This window comes from Macaca fascicularis, chromosome 4 (genome assembly GCF_037993035.2).
Source record: "Macaca fascicularis isolate 582-1 chromosome 4, T2T-MFA8v1.1".
Taxonomy (NCBI): domain Eukaryota; kingdom Metazoa; phylum Chordata; class Mammalia; order Primates; family Cercopithecidae; genus Macaca; species Macaca fascicularis.
In genome coordinates this window covers 138,371,361-138,385,731 of record NC_088378.1, presented here as the reverse complement: position 1 = coordinate 138,385,731, position 14,371 = coordinate 138,371,361, and the positions used below count along the sequence as shown (strand labels likewise).

The window sequence follows — 14,371 nt, the reverse complement described above, 5'->3', positions numbered from 1 at the left end:
CCTGGATTGGCCAAATAACCTTGAGTCGGCCCCTCATTGGCTTTTTCACTCCTACTGCACGAAGTGAAAAAGTAAAGTGCGTTAAGGCGGCTGAAGCACTTAAAAAAAAAAAAAAAGTACAGCCTGAACAACATGGCGAAACCCTGTCTCTACAAAAAATACAAACAACAAAAACAAAAAATTAGCCAGGTATGGTGGCACGCGCCTGTAGTCCCGGCTACTCGGGAGACTGGGGCATTATCACTTGAGACTGGGAGGTCCAGGCTGCAGTGAGCTGTGATCGCACCACTGCACTCTGGCCTGGGCGACACAGCGAGACAACAACAACAAAAGACCAGGCTAGAAAGGACAGATCGGGACTACCCCGGGGATATTGGGCTAACCCTGAGCAAGGGGACAGCTAATGCCAATCTGTAACAGTAGAAGGACAAGAAAAAGACAGTGATACAGTAAGAAAAGAACTTTATTATTAATGTTTCTGTGTAAAACTTAAGCTTTTTTTTTTTTTTTTAAAGAAACACCACCAAAAGGGGATTAGCTTAGTCCATCCCTTCCTCAGTCATCTGCTTCCCACATTCCTCCACATGCTATCCCAAAACATTCTGGAGGCAGGGAGAAGGGGAGGCAGCTAATCAGAGTCTGAGAGCACGATGATCTCTTCTGGATCGCATTGTGTGGCCACACTTGTCTGCAGGGAAGTCAGAGACAAAGAGTCAGAGATCTAGAGTACAGGAGAAAAGAAACAGACAGGAGGATTTACAGGATAAAACGGGTGGGAAAAAGAGACAGGATGTGGCAGGTGCAATATTCAGACAGAGCAGCTGAAACAGACAATGAAAGAGAACAAATTATCAGAGGAAACACGGCCTCCCCTTCTTACCTTGTAAGTACTGGGCCGAGGAGGTTGTGATTGGGGGGTTTGGGACAGCTGGGCTGGAGAAGGGATGCAGAGGGAGCTGGTCACCAGGCCATGGCTGGGAGAGTCCACCCTCGTGGAGGAATCAGCAACCGGGGCCAAGGAAGCCAAGGGGGAAGGTGGGCTGGGCAGGGTACATATCTTTTTCCCATTCTTCTCATGCACTGACCTTTGCCTTTCCACATAGCTAGAAACCGAAACATAAATATGCGGAGGGGTAAGGGAAGACTGAGGCTGGAGGAGGGCAGTCCAGTCTCTCCCAGCAGACTCAGTTCCCCAATATTCCTCTCCGAAAGTCCCCTGCAATCCCTCCTTGGCTTCCCTCTTCCTCCTCCTGTTGTTATTACCTGTTTCCTAATGGCCCTGATCCTGTTTGCTTCTTCTCCTTCCGAGATTTTTTGCAGGGGGGACCAGAATCTCCCCAGTTGTGAGGAGAGACGCCTCCATTGAAGGAAGTAGAAGAGACCATGCCTGCCCCATTCTCTAAGACAGTGGTGAAGGGCTCCTCTGATTGCTTCCTGGAAGAGGAAATGTCCATCTCCACAGAGGAAGGGGTATCCAGGGGCAAAGCTTCAATCTCTAGCTCAAAGAGCTGAGACACAGGGCTTTCTTCCTCCAGGGTCAGCTCCTCAGGCTGTTCTCCATTGCTTTCAGCATCTATGCTGGAGGGGGCCAGGGGTTCTTCTGACAGTAACAAGGGTGACACTTTGTTTTGCTGCTCCCCTGAAGACCTGCTGATCTGTTTGCCAGGTTCCAGGTTCTTTTCAGTGGAGATCTGTGGTGAGGACATGGGGCTCCCGTCTCCATCTTTACCTGGAAAAGAAGAAAAGGGGAGAGGGTAGCCCGAGAATGAGGGGAAAAAATACTGCTGAGAGGACACTAGGAGGAGGAAGGGAAAGGTCTCAAACAGGTGGCTTATGCCTAACAAAAACAAATGACAGGTGAGGAGAATGTTCCCTTGACATACCTGCTGCTTCTTCCTCTTCCTCCTCCTCTTCATCATCCTCCTGACCCTCCTGCATCTGTTCCAGATCCTCCTCCTCTTCAGAATCTGTGGCCTCCTCCTCTTCTTCTTCTTCCTCCTCCTCCTCCTCATCCTCCTCCTCTTCCTCATCACTCTCTTCATCTTCTTCGTCATCTGTCTCAGCTTTGGAGGCAGAAGGGCACCCCTGGGATGCCATTCCACTAGGGCCCTGGGGGACAAAGAAGTTTCTCTAAGGAATCCCTTGCCCTAGAGGGTTTGGTTCTTGCATTCCTTCTCATGCTCCCCCATCAGTCAACCTGGACTCCCTGGTGGCCAGTGCAGGGGAAGGACAATGTCTCTCTGAAGGCTTTACCCCATCCACACCTCACCAGAATCCAAGGAGGCGGGGGTGTCTTCAGAGTGGGAAGAGGTGCCTTGGAGCCGAGCTCTTCTCTTTTTTCTCTCGCCCTCCTCACTTTTGTCTTGCAACATTGCATATTTGGAGATGACCTCATCCAGCCGACTCATGGCCAAACTCCGGTTTTCCCGAAGGCGCCGGGCCAACACAGGATCTGATAGTGCAGGGTCAATGCCTACGTGGGAAAATATAAAGTCAGAGCACTCAGCCGTGGAAGGGACTAGAAGAGTACAAACCCTAGAAAGGACTAGAGAGATGCCCCATCCGCCTCATACCTGACATATAAGGGTCACTGAGAGGCATCCCACTAACCCCCTACCTGGCCTATAGTCATCTGTGAGGTGGCAGCCAAAGTTGTAGATGAGATCGAGGTGACGTCGTTCCTGTAACCTGATGCCCACATCTCGGAAGGCATCCTGAGCCATGAGCTGGAGCTGCTGTCGGGGGAGGCCAAGGCTGTGTCGGGCAGCTGCCTTCTCTACTGCCCGAAGCACATCCCCATAGTCAGGGAAGGTATCAGGCCCTGGCTTGTTGATGAGCCGCTCAATGCGCCTGTTAACCTCTGGGTAGCGGGTGCCACGGTAGGTGATGCGCTGCTCTATGACACGGCCGGTCAGTGAAGAGCAGTCTTTCAGCTCACATAGTCGCCCAAAGAGGCGGATCAGCTTACGCTTCAACCGTGCCTCCTGCAGGTATGTGGAGTCTGGGTCATCCAATTCTGAGAGATCCAACTCCTTTTCCTGCAGCCGCCGGATCTCTGCCACATAGAGCGCCAGCAGCTGCTCCAAGCGCTGGATCTGCCGCCGGGAACCACGGGTCCTTGGGGCCTGAGAGGCAGTGTTTTCAGCGTTTGTGGGGTCCAAGGAGAGGTGTGTGGGAGGGTTATTCCCAGAGGGCTCATTGGACGTGGTGGCAGCAGGGGCCAAGTTCAGCTTCTTTTTGGCTGAGTGGGCCTTGAGAACAGTGCAGAGCTCATTGATGTAGACATAGAGCTTAGATGGCCGGCTCTGGGCCCGAGATAGGACCCGAGAGAGGATGTTGCAGAACTCCGCCGAGGCCAAAAACAGAGAGTGGGCACGTTGCTGCCGGTTAGAGAGGAATGGGACCACCTCAGGGTGGTCCGCTGTCTGCGTCTTACAAAGTTCAAGGAACTAGAAGGTTCAGGGGAAGAAGGAAGGGGAAGAGAGACAAGGGAGGGGGTTGAGAGAAAGGGGAGTGGGGTTAGTGGGGAAGAAAGGACAGGAGAGCCAGTCAGCCATCCCCCTCCCTGGGGTACAACGATCTTCCCCGCTAAAGCTCACCTCTTGGAACAGCTTCTCATTCTCCAGCTTGTAGCACTTCTTGCCGCCCGAACTACTGCTTCCTCTGGCCCCATGAGGCTCAGAAGAGCTAGGGGCTTCTGCCCCTGGTGAGGCTGTACTGGGGAGTGGGTGGGAGGGCCCTGGCTGAGCAGCTGCTTCATCTTCGTCATCATCATCCAGCACAATGATGCTGTTAGCGGTGGCCATGGGGGAATCAAATCCCCCGGAAGGAGGAAGTGGTGGGGATTTCAGAATTCCTGCTGGAAGGGGATGGGGCCTCAGAATGAGCCCCTCCAGCATAGCCCCATCCCTTCACCTCACGCATTTTCTGAACTCCTTGGGTTTCAGCCCTGACCAACACTGTCTTCACCACCTGATTTCAATAACCATTAGTTCTATATGCTTTTCGGGCCCTTCAAGTGGTGTGTGGGGGGGGCAAACCCCCCCACACCTTAAGTTGCCACCTTCTGCTCCACCCCTCACGTCGATTTCCGGTCTTTCTGTTGCATTTCCCCACTCTTTCTCAGAGTTGGCAAGTTGGTTCTTTCTCCCACACTGCACCCTAAATCGTCCTGACACCCCCTGGCACAGACAACACACTCCTGTGGGCGCCACCTCATGTGTTTGCCCCCTCTGCCCTCAAACAAGTCAACCCCACACCCGCCCCATCCTGATCACCCCAACTCCTAGACTCTCTGAGGTGAAAGAGGTTCCCTCCCAACAGTCCGTTCTCTTTTCCCCTCCTTGAATTATCTCCGTATTTCACCCTCAGATGAGTCTCCTCAAACTGGGCCTTTAGGTTGAAGATATTTTACCCAAGTCCCCTCCCTTTCACCCCACCCTAATTTTCCCCATTCTCTCGGAGACCTGTAACTAATTAGAAGTCCCCCCGCACCGCGCTACGCTCTCCCGATTCCTCTTAGATCCCAACCCTGGGTCCGGCCGGTCCGGTAGATGCGCTTCCCGCCAAATCCCCCTCCCCCAGTTCAGCCCCCGGCCGCCCCACTCCCTTTCAGGGATAGGAAGGTACCACAGTTTTCCCCTCAGACTCAGAGCCCGGCTCTCCCCAATACCTCTGCCTCGATATCCCCGCCCCCGCCTCTGATCCCCGCACCATCCGGCCCCCACCTCAGAAACCGTCTCTCGAGGCGACCCTCGCCGCAGATCTCAGAACCTCGCATGGTTCCCTCCGCCTTCCTTCCCACTCCCACCGCAGGCCCCACTACGGACCGGAAGCAACAGAGTTTCCGCCTGCATGCAACTAAGCGCCGCCATATTGTCGTACGGAACAAGGCTTCCTGTGGCCGGAAGCGGCCGTAGGCCCGCCCCGCGAACACCTCCAGTGCCGCCCACATAGTCAGCGCGGTCTTCCAGGTCGGAGTTTGTCTCCCCGAACCCGGGCGTCCCAAAGCAGCTGGGGGCCGCCATTTTGCCGTACGGCGCTGGCTACGCCAGAACTTCGGTGCGCAGCCGGAGGAGCTCTTTTCACCCGGTGCTTCTCTGACTCCGCCAATCAGAAACTTCCTCCCTGGGGTCCAACCGCCGGCGAGTAGCGCGTGGGGAGAACGGAGCCTCCTTTCCAAGGAGGGGCAGGGGAACCGAACAGGGTGGTTTAGGAATTGGGCTTTCCAAAGCTGCGTAGGGTTTCAGGGAATGGCAGAAGTCTCTTAAAAGGGAAGTAAAACCTTTATCTTCAACTAGGCTATTGGCAAGCTATCTGGCCCTGCTTTCCTGTCCCCCAGGTTCCCATTTCCACGGCTTATTCGGCTGACCCAGCCCCTTCCCCTGCAAGGGCGGCGCGCTCCTTGCCGCTGTCCAGCAGCTGCTTCTACTGCCAGGTGCTGCGTCCCACAGTCGTTATAACACATGCGTACAAATAAGCACAATGCGCCATACAAAAGTGTTATTATTATTACTATTGTTGCTGATTTGCTTTTCAAGCTTCACCACAGAACTAATGACCAGACGGTTGGGACCTGAATGGTTCTCCTCCAGAGGGGGTCCTCGAAGGGCCGTCGGTGCTGACTGTGAGGCCGTGCTTTGTCGTGGAGGCCCAGGGTCTGCGGATGGGCGATGATGGGGTGGGGCTTGGAGGAGAGTTTGAGCCTCTGCAAGGGCTGCTGTGAAACGAAATGAGGCTCATAAAATACTTTGGGTTTCCTCCTCCTCTTCTGGGAGAGGTTAAAAAAGAATGAAGGATGAAGAAACAGACTTGATACCCACCTCGTTGAGTTTAGGGAGGTTGGAGGGAGTCGTGGAGGCAAGGCTGGGTCCAGAGGTGAGCTTATGAGGAAACCAGAAAGATTAACAAGGTCCCAATCGCAAAGATTCCCATTTCCACAAGTGGTGGGCATCTTGCCGCTTAACTAGGTTCACAGAATTTACTACATCCCTAACGCTGAGTCATAGAATCGCAAACACCCGTCCATTGAACAATCCCACATCACTTCTCTCCAGTCGTCAAAGTCTACAGCTTTCAAAATGGGGAACATAAAAAACCTCCGCGAGGACTGGAACTTGGGAGATGTAAGGGATTTAATTTCCAGAACCTCAACTTTCCCAAAATTGGTCTTCCTAAGGAAACACCTGCAGTACAGGTTCTCATTCTTCACTTCTCCTTTTACAATAGAGACACCCTCTTAAGAAAAAAGAAAAGAATAGTTCTCTCTTTTTCCCCTCCGCCCTCAAAAGTGTAGTTCTCAACCATGAAATCTCCTGGGGTATTCTTACCTGTTTAAAATAAAGGGAGATGTACCCTGTTGAACACCTTTTCTTTTTTTTCTTTTATTTCCTTTCTTTTTTTGTTTGTTTGTTTGTTTTTTTAAAGGCAAGGTCGGCCGGGCGCGGTGGCTCACGCCTGTAATGCCAGCACTTTGGGGGACCGAGGCGGGCGTATCATGGGGTCAAGAGATGGAGACCATCCTGGCCAACATGGTGAAACCCCGTCTCTACTAAAAATACAAAAAATTAGCTGGGCGTGGTGGCAGGCGCCTGTAGTCCCAGCTACTCAGGAGGCCGAGGAAGGAAAACCGCTCGAACCCGGGAGGCGGAGGTTGCAGTGAGCCGAGATCGCATCATTGCACTCCAGCCTGGGCGACAGAGCGAGATTATCTCAAAAAAAAAAAAAAAGAAAAGAAAAAAAGGGTCTTGCTTTTTTTTTTTTTTTTTTTTTTTTGAGATGGAGTCTTGCTCTGTCGCCCAGGCTAGAGTGCAGTGGCCGGATCTCAGCTCACTGCAAGCTCCGCCTCCCGGGTTTACGCCATTCTCCTGCCTCTGCCTCCCCAGCAGCTGCTGGGACTACAGGCGCCCGCCACCTCGCCCGGCTAGTTTTTTGGGTTTTTTTTTTTTTTGTATTTTGTGGTAGAAACGGGGTTTCACCGTGTTAACCAGGATGGTCTCGATCTCCTGACCTCGTGATCCGCCCGTCTCGGCCTCCCAAAGTGCTAGGATTACAGGCTTGAGCCACGGCGCCCGGCCAGCGTCTTGTTCTATCAACCAGGCTGGAATGCGGGTACGATCATAGCTCACAAGCCATCCTCTCACCTCAAGTAGCTAGGACTACAGGCGCACACCACCTCACCCGGCTAATTTTTTTAAAAAAGTTTTTTGTAGAGACCGGGCACGGTGGCTCATGCCTGTAGTCCCAGAACTTTGGAAGGCCGAGGCGGGCAGATCACCTGAGGTCAGGAGTTTGAGACCAGCCTGGCCAACATGGTGAAATCCCGTCTCTACTAAAAATACAAAAAATAGCTGGGTTTGGTGGCACGCGCCTGTAGGCCCAGCTACTCGGGAGGCTGAGGCAGGAGAATCACTTGAACCTGGGAGGCGGAGGTTGCAGTGAGCCGAGATCAGCCACTGCACTCCAGCCTGGCGACAGAGCAAGACTCAGTCTCAAAAAAAAAAAAAAAAAAAAAAAAGGTTTTCTTATAGCAACAGAGTCTCACTATGTTGCCCAGATGGATCTTGAGCTCTTGGCCTCAAGCAATCCTCCCACCTCAGCGTCTCAAAGTGCTGGGTTATGGGGTGAACCGCCACTCCCAGACTACTATCTTATTAAAAATTTATTTTTAACAGTTATAAAAATGTGTACCATCGGCCAGGCGCGGTGGCTCACGCCTGTAATCCCAGCACTTTGGGAGGCCAAGGCAGGCGGATCACAAGGTCAGGAGATCAAGACCACCCTGGCTAACACGGTGAAACCCTGTCTCTACTAAAAATAAAAATACAAAAAAAAAAAAAATTAGCAGCGCGTGGTGGCAGGCGCCTTGTAGTCCTAGCTACTCAGGAAGCTGAGGCAGGAGAATGGCATGAACCCGGGAGGCGGAGCTTCCGTGAGCCGAGATCCTGCCACTGCACTCCAGCCTGGGCGAAAGAGCAAGACTCCTTCAAAAAAAAAAATGTGTACGATCACATGTTTATAAGAACATTCTGTTCTTATAATAATTGTAACAGTTACTCCAGAATAATTTTTAACAACTAGAGTCTTACAAACACAAGAAAGATATTTTTCATCTCCATTAATATATATGTATATGCAGGAAGAGGTAAAAGTTTGGTCAATAAAGGACTTTCAAGTATAAAAGCATAAAGTTTGTGGGGAAGTGGAGTAGTAGTAGGAGCTCAAGGAGAAAAGAGGCGATGAAAGAAAAAAAGGAATGATTCCCAACTGGTAAGAACTTATTTATACTTTTTTTTTTTTTCAGACAGAGTCTTGCTCCGTACCCAGGCTGGAGTGCAATGGCACAATCTCGGCTCACTGCAACCTCCGCCTCTCTGGTTTAAGCGATTCTCCTGCCTCAGCCTCCTGAGCAGCTGGGAATACAGGCGCATGACACCATGCCCAGCTAAATTTTTGTATTTTTTTTTTTTTTTATTTTTAGTAGAGATGGGTTTTCGGCATATTGGCCAGGCTGGTCTCGAACTCCTGACCTCGTGATCCACCCAACTCGGCCTCCCAAAGTGCTGGGATTACAGGTGTGAAGCACTGCACCCGGCATCACTATGGTATTTCAATTCCACTGGACAATAAATGGTGATCTAATTGTTTTATTTTAAAATGCCGGGCCAGGCATGGTGACTCATGCCTGTAATCCTAGCACTTTGGGAGGCCAAGGTGGGCAGATCACTTGAGGTCAGGAGTTTGAGACCAGCCTGACCAACATGGTGAAACCTTGTCTCTACTAAAGATACAAAAAATTAGCCAGGTGTGGTTGTGGGTGCCTGTAATCCCAGCTACTTGGGAGCTGAGGCAGGAGAATCCTTTGAATTTGGGAGGCGAAGGTTGCAGTTAAGCCAAGATCGTGCCACTGCACTCCAGCCTGGGTGACAGAGCAAGACTCTGTCTCAAAAAATAAAAAAATAGGCCGGACTTGGTGGCTCACACCTGAAATCCCAGCACTTGGGAGGCTGAGGTGGGAGGATCACCTGAAGACAGGAATTCGAGACCAGCCTGGCCAACATGATGAAACCCTGTCTCTACTAAAATTATAAAAAAATTAGCTGGGTGCAGTGGCGGGCACCTGTAGTCCCAGTTGTTTGGGAGGCTGAGGCAGGAGAATTGCTTGAACCTGGGAGGCAGAGGTTGTCGTGAGCCAACATCGCACCACTGCACTCCAGCCTGGGCAACATAGAGAGACTCTGTCTCACAAAAATAAATAGGTCAGGCGCGTGGCTCATGCCTGTAATTCCAGCACTTTGGGAGGCCGAGGCGGGCAGATCACGAGGTCTAGGAGTTCGAGACCAGCCTGGCCAATATGGTGACACCCCTTCTCTACTAAAAATACAAAAATTAGCCAGGCGTGGTGGCTGGCACCTGTAGTCCCAGCTAGTTGAGAGGCTGAGGCAGAAGAATCGCTTGAACCCAGGAGGCGGAGGTTGCAGTGAGCCGAGATTTTGACACTGCACTCCAGCCTGGGTGACAGAGCAAGACTCCGTCTCAAAAACTAAAAAAAATTTTTAAATAATAAATAAATAAATAAAATTAAATAAAATAAAATAAAATAAAATGTGGCCAGATGCTGTGGCTCACCGCCTATAATCCTAGCACTTTGGGAAGTTGAGGTGGGTGGATTGCTTGATCTCAGGAGTACAGACCAGCCTAAGCAACATAGTGAGACCTCATCTCAATAAATAAATAAATAGGCTGGGTGCAGTGGCTCACGCCTGTAATCCCAGCACTTTGGGAGGCTGAGGTGGGTGGATCACTTGACATCAGGAGTTCCAGACCAGCCTTGCCAACACGGTGAAACCCCATCTCTACTAAAAATACAAAAATGGCTGGGCATGGTGGCGCACACCTGTAATCCCAGCTATTTGGGGGCCTGAGACAGGAGAATCACTTGATCTGCGAGGCAGAGGCTGCAGTGAGCCGAGATCACTGCCACTGCACTCCAGCCTGGGCGACAGAAGGACTCTGTCTCAAAAAACAAAAAAGGAGTTCGAGACCAGCCTGGCCAACATAGTGAAATCCCTGTCTCTGCTAAAAATATAAAAATCAGTCAGAGGCCGGGCGCGGTGGCTCAAGCCTGTAATCCCAGCACTTTGGGAGGCCGAGACGGGCGGATCACGAGGTCAGGAGATCGAAACCATCCTGGCTAACACGGTGAAACCCCATCTCTACTAAAAAATACAGAAAACTAGCCGGGCGAGGTGGCGGGCGCCTGTAGTCCCAGCTACTCGGGAGGCTGAGGCAGGAGAATGGCGGGAACCCGGGAGGCGGAGCTTGCAGTGAGCTGAGATCCGGCCACTGCACTCCAGCCTGGGCGGCAGAGCGAGACTCCGTCTCAAAAAAAAAAAAAAAAAAAAAAAATCAGTCAGGCGTGCTGGTACACACCTGTGGTCCCAGCTACTCAGAAGGCTGTGGCAGGAGAATAGCTTGAACCCCAGAGGCAGAGGTTGCAGTGAGCCAAGATTGTGCCACTGCAGTGCAGCCTGGGAGACAGAGCAAGACTCCACCTCAAATAAATAAATAAATAAATAAATAAATAAATAAATAAATGTGAATATTTTCAATATGCCAGAATTACATCCTTGAAACAATTTTTATTTATTTATTTATTTATTTTTGGAAGGAGTCTCACTCTTATCACCCAGGCCGGAGGGCAATGGTGTGATCTCGGCTCACTGCAACTGCCTCCGGGGTTCAAGCGATTCTCCTCTTCAGCCTCCAAGTTGCTGAGGCAGAGAATCAGGTGCCCACCAACTTGCCCAGCTAGTTTTTGTATTTTTAGTAGACACAGGGTTTCACCATATTTGCCAGACTGATCTTGAACTCCTGACCTCAGGTCGGCCCCCTGCCTCGGCCTCCCAAAGTTCTGGGATTACAGGCATAAGCCACTGTGCCCGGCCACAATTTTAACTGATGATGAAAATTTTTAGATACCTACTTAAAGATATGTGAAGGAGTATATACTTTTTCAAAATTATTTCCCTGAGTATAGGTGCAGAATTTAAGATTGCTGCCCTGGCCGGGCGCAGTGGCTCACGCCTGTAATCCCAGCACTTTGGGAGGCCAAGGTGGGCAGATCACCTAAGGTCAGGGTTCGAGACCAGCCTGACCAACATGGAGAAACCCTGTCTCTACTAAAAATACAAAATTAGCCGGGTGCGGTGGCACATGCCTGTAATCCCAGCTACTTAGGAGGCTGAGGCAGGAGAATCCCTTGAACTCTGGAGGCAGAGGTTGCAGAGAGCCAAGATCGTGCCATTGCACTCCAGCCCCAGCAACAAGAGCAAAACTCCATCCCCCACCCCACCAAAAAAAAAGACTGCTGCCCTAAGCTATCCAAGCGTCTCCTCCATAGCCCCCAACACTCCCATTTCCCTCCTGTCTCCCCTCTCACCTCCTTGGCGAGGAAAGAAGATGTTTATAGGAAAGGTGGTCACAATTCCAGCTCCTCCTCCTTCTGAGGTGTCCCCAGGAGCCAGTCCCCTAACTTTGCCCATGGTAGTGACCACAGCAGCTTATAAGCAACCTCCAGCATCAGCAGTGTCAGGAAGAGGGCCAGGAAGATAAAGAAAGCCTTGTCCAAGGCACGTCGCATGGGACCCCTGGGAGGAGAGGGACCCTGGGCAAATGCCAGGAACACATCCCCCTCATCCACATCACCTTCCTCTGCCATCCTGACTCACAGTCAGACAGCTGGCTGGATCAGGGGCTGGGATGGAAGGCCTTGCTCAGCACTGCTGGGATTAAGGGGCATGGCCATGGCAAGTCCTGCACCTGCCAGTCCTGACCCTAATTCCCACACTTAAGAGAAAAGAAAGCGGACCCTCTGAGCCTTCGGATCAATTATGTAAACATCCAGTGTGATGTGAAAGGTCTGGACTAAATGATCCATGAACTCTTTTCAGCTTTTTCATAGTATAATTCTGTGATTTGGAAACTGAAGGCCCAACATGGAGGCATAAGCTAGAATTGCCTGTCACTCTGGGTCTCAAGTCTCAAAGCCTCACGGCTCAAAGTCTTATGCCCCAACTGATAGAGAGTGAGGAAATGGAACTACCATGCATCTGTGGGCCATTGTCAGTCAAGGATCTAAAGCCCCTTCTGGCTGGATGGTAGGGGGTGAGATGGTCTATCCTAACCAAGGCGGGTGGGAATAAGCAGAAGGGACTTGAGTTCTCACAGGAGTAGTTCTCCCCACTGGGTCTGCAGGCAGCTAAGTTTGAGATGTTATAACCCAGAGCACTCTCTTCCTAATGATAATGCAAGGATTATCATTGACTGCATGAGCCCAAGGGGAGGCTTATAAAAAGACAAAGACCATGATGGATCAGCAGGGCAAGGGTATGTGATTGGGACTTGGCTATTGGGTTGGGGTTATTTTACTCTACTTATTTATTTATTTATTTATTTAGAGATGGAGTCCCGCTCTGTCTCCCAGGCTGGAGTGCAGCAGCACAATTTCAGCTCACTGCAATCTCTGTCTCCTGGGTTCAAGCAATTCTCCTTCCTCAGCCTCCTAAGTAGCTGGGATGTTGGGAGCAGGCCCCCAAAATCTGGCCATAAACTGGTCCCAAAACTGGCCACAAACAGAATCTCTGCAGCACTGTGACATGTTCATAATGGCCCTAACGCCCAAGCTGGAAGGTTGTGGGGTTACGGGAATGAGGGCAAGGAACACCTGGCCCACCCAGGGTGAAAAACCGCTTAAAGGCGTTCTTAAGTCACAAACAATAGCATGAGCCATCTGTGCCTTAAGGACATGCTCCTGCTGCAGTTAACTAGCCCAATCTATTCCTTTAATTCAGCCCATCCCTTCATTTCCCATAAGGGATACTTTTAGTTAATTTAATATCTATAGAAACAATGCTAATGACTGGATTGCTGTTAATAAATACGTGAGTAAATCTCTGTTTGGGGCTCTCAGCTCTGAAGGCTGTGAGACCCGTGATTTCCCATTTCACACCTCTATTTTTACGTGTGTGTGATTTTAATTCCTCTAGTGCCACTGGGTCAGGGTCTCCCCTACTGAGCTGGTCTCAGCACTGGGATTACAGGCATGTGCAACCACGTCCAGCTAATTTTTTTGTATTTTTAGTAGAGATGGGGTTTCACCATGTTGGTTAAGCTGGTCTGGAACTCCTGACCTCAAATGATCTGCCCACCTCAGCCTCCCAAAGTGCTGAGATTACAAGCGTGAGCCACTGCACCCAGCCAGGGTAATTTTAAAGAAGAGTGAAGTTTTCCCATCGATGGTCCAGGTCTCAGAGGCTACTGGTAGAGGATGTGGTTGAGGAACTTGTGGGGGCAAGGATTGAAGACCTTTTCTTTTCTTTCCTTTTTGATTGATTGAAGACCTTTTCTTAGGCCAGGCGTGGTGGCTCACGCCTGTAAGTGGTGGCACGTGCCTGCAATCCCAGCTACTTGGGAAGCTGCTGCAGGAGAATCTCTTGAAACCGGGAGGCGGAGGTTGCCGTGAGCCAAGATCATGCCACTGCAACTGCATTCCAGCCTGGGTGACGTAGTGAGATTCTGTCTCAAAAAAATAAAAATAAAAAAAGAAGACCTTTTATTGATCCTGTTCCCCAGGCATTGGCCTGAAGGTTGGGTAGGGAAATTGAAGGCCATCTAGAGACAAGGGATTTCCCCAAGTGAGGGTGAGGGAGGGGAGGGGGAACGGTGGAGGAAGCAGTGTGTGTAGTAGTGAACCTTATACTGGGAACCTTTAGAGCCTCCTACCTAAAATATTTCATTTTCATTTTTACATCAATAGGAAGACCTTGTTCCTTTTTTTTTTTTTTTTTTCTTTTTTTACCAGATCTTTTTTTTTTTAAGATGGGATCTCACCCTGTCACCCAGGCTGGGGGTGCAATGGCACGATCTCAGCTCACTGCAACCTCTGCCTCCTGGGTTCAAGCGATTCTCCTGCCTCAGCCTCCTGACTAGCTGGAATTACAGACACGTGCCACCACGCCTGGCTAATTTTTTAGTAGAGACGGGGTTTCACCATGTTGGCCAGGCTGGGCTCAAACTCCTGACCTCGTGATCCACCCACCTCAGCCTCCCAAAGTGCTGGGATTACAGGCGTGAGCCACCGCACCCAGGCTACAGGATCTTGCTCTGTCACCCAGGCTGGAGTGTAGTGGCTCAAACATGGCCCACCGCAGCCTTGATCTCCCTGGCTCAAGCAATCCTCCCATCTTAGCCTCCTGAGTAGTTGGGACCACAGGTGTGTGTCACCATGCCTGGCTCATTTTTTAATTTTGTAGAGACAGGGTCTCGCTATGTTACCCAGGCTAGTTTCTAACTCCTGAGCTTAAGCAATCCT

At 50.8% G+C, this 14,371-nt stretch overlaps 2 protein-coding genes across 4 annotated transcripts; both read right to left on the bottom strand.

Moving 5' to 3' along the window:
- Positions 1-445: 445 nt before the first annotated feature.
- Positions 446-4,825, bottom strand: DAXX (death domain associated protein). Of its 2 annotated transcripts, none has more exons than XM_005553309.4 (8): positions 4,728-4,825; positions 3,600-3,859; positions 2,618-3,449; positions 2,265-2,473; positions 1,884-2,109; positions 1,264-1,729; positions 881-1,103; positions 446-688 (listed from the first exon to the last, which is right to left on the bottom strand). In XM_005553309.4, the coding sequence occupies exons 2-8, from the start codon at positions 3,804-3,806 to the stop codon at positions 629-631; spliced, it is 2,223 nt and encodes a 740-aa protein (XP_005553366.3). In that variant the 5' UTR covers positions 3,807-3,859; positions 4,728-4,825; the 3' UTR covers positions 446-628. The 2 variants fall into 2 exon arrangements, with proteins under 2 accessions (XP_005553366.3, XP_065400235.1); XM_065544163.1 differs by having other exon boundaries at positions 3,600-3,789.
- A 662-nt stretch (positions 4,826-5,487) lies between these two features.
- Positions 5,488-11,733, bottom strand: SMIM40 (small integral membrane protein 40). 2 transcript variants are annotated; one of them, XM_045390694.2, is made up of 3 exons: positions 11,441-11,733; positions 5,823-5,882; positions 5,488-5,719 (listed from the first exon to the last, which is right to left on the bottom strand). In XM_045390694.2, exon 1 carries the CDS (start codon positions 11,717-11,719, stop codon positions 11,480-11,482), a length of 240 nt encoding a protein of 79 aa, XP_045246629.2. In that variant the 5' UTR covers positions 11,720-11,733; the 3' UTR covers positions 5,488-5,719; positions 5,823-5,882; positions 11,441-11,479. The 2 variants fall into 2 exon arrangements, with proteins under 2 accessions (XP_045246629.2, XP_045246630.2); XM_045390695.2 differs by having other exon boundaries at positions 5,488-5,716.
- Positions 11,734-14,371: the final 2,638 nt, after the last annotated feature.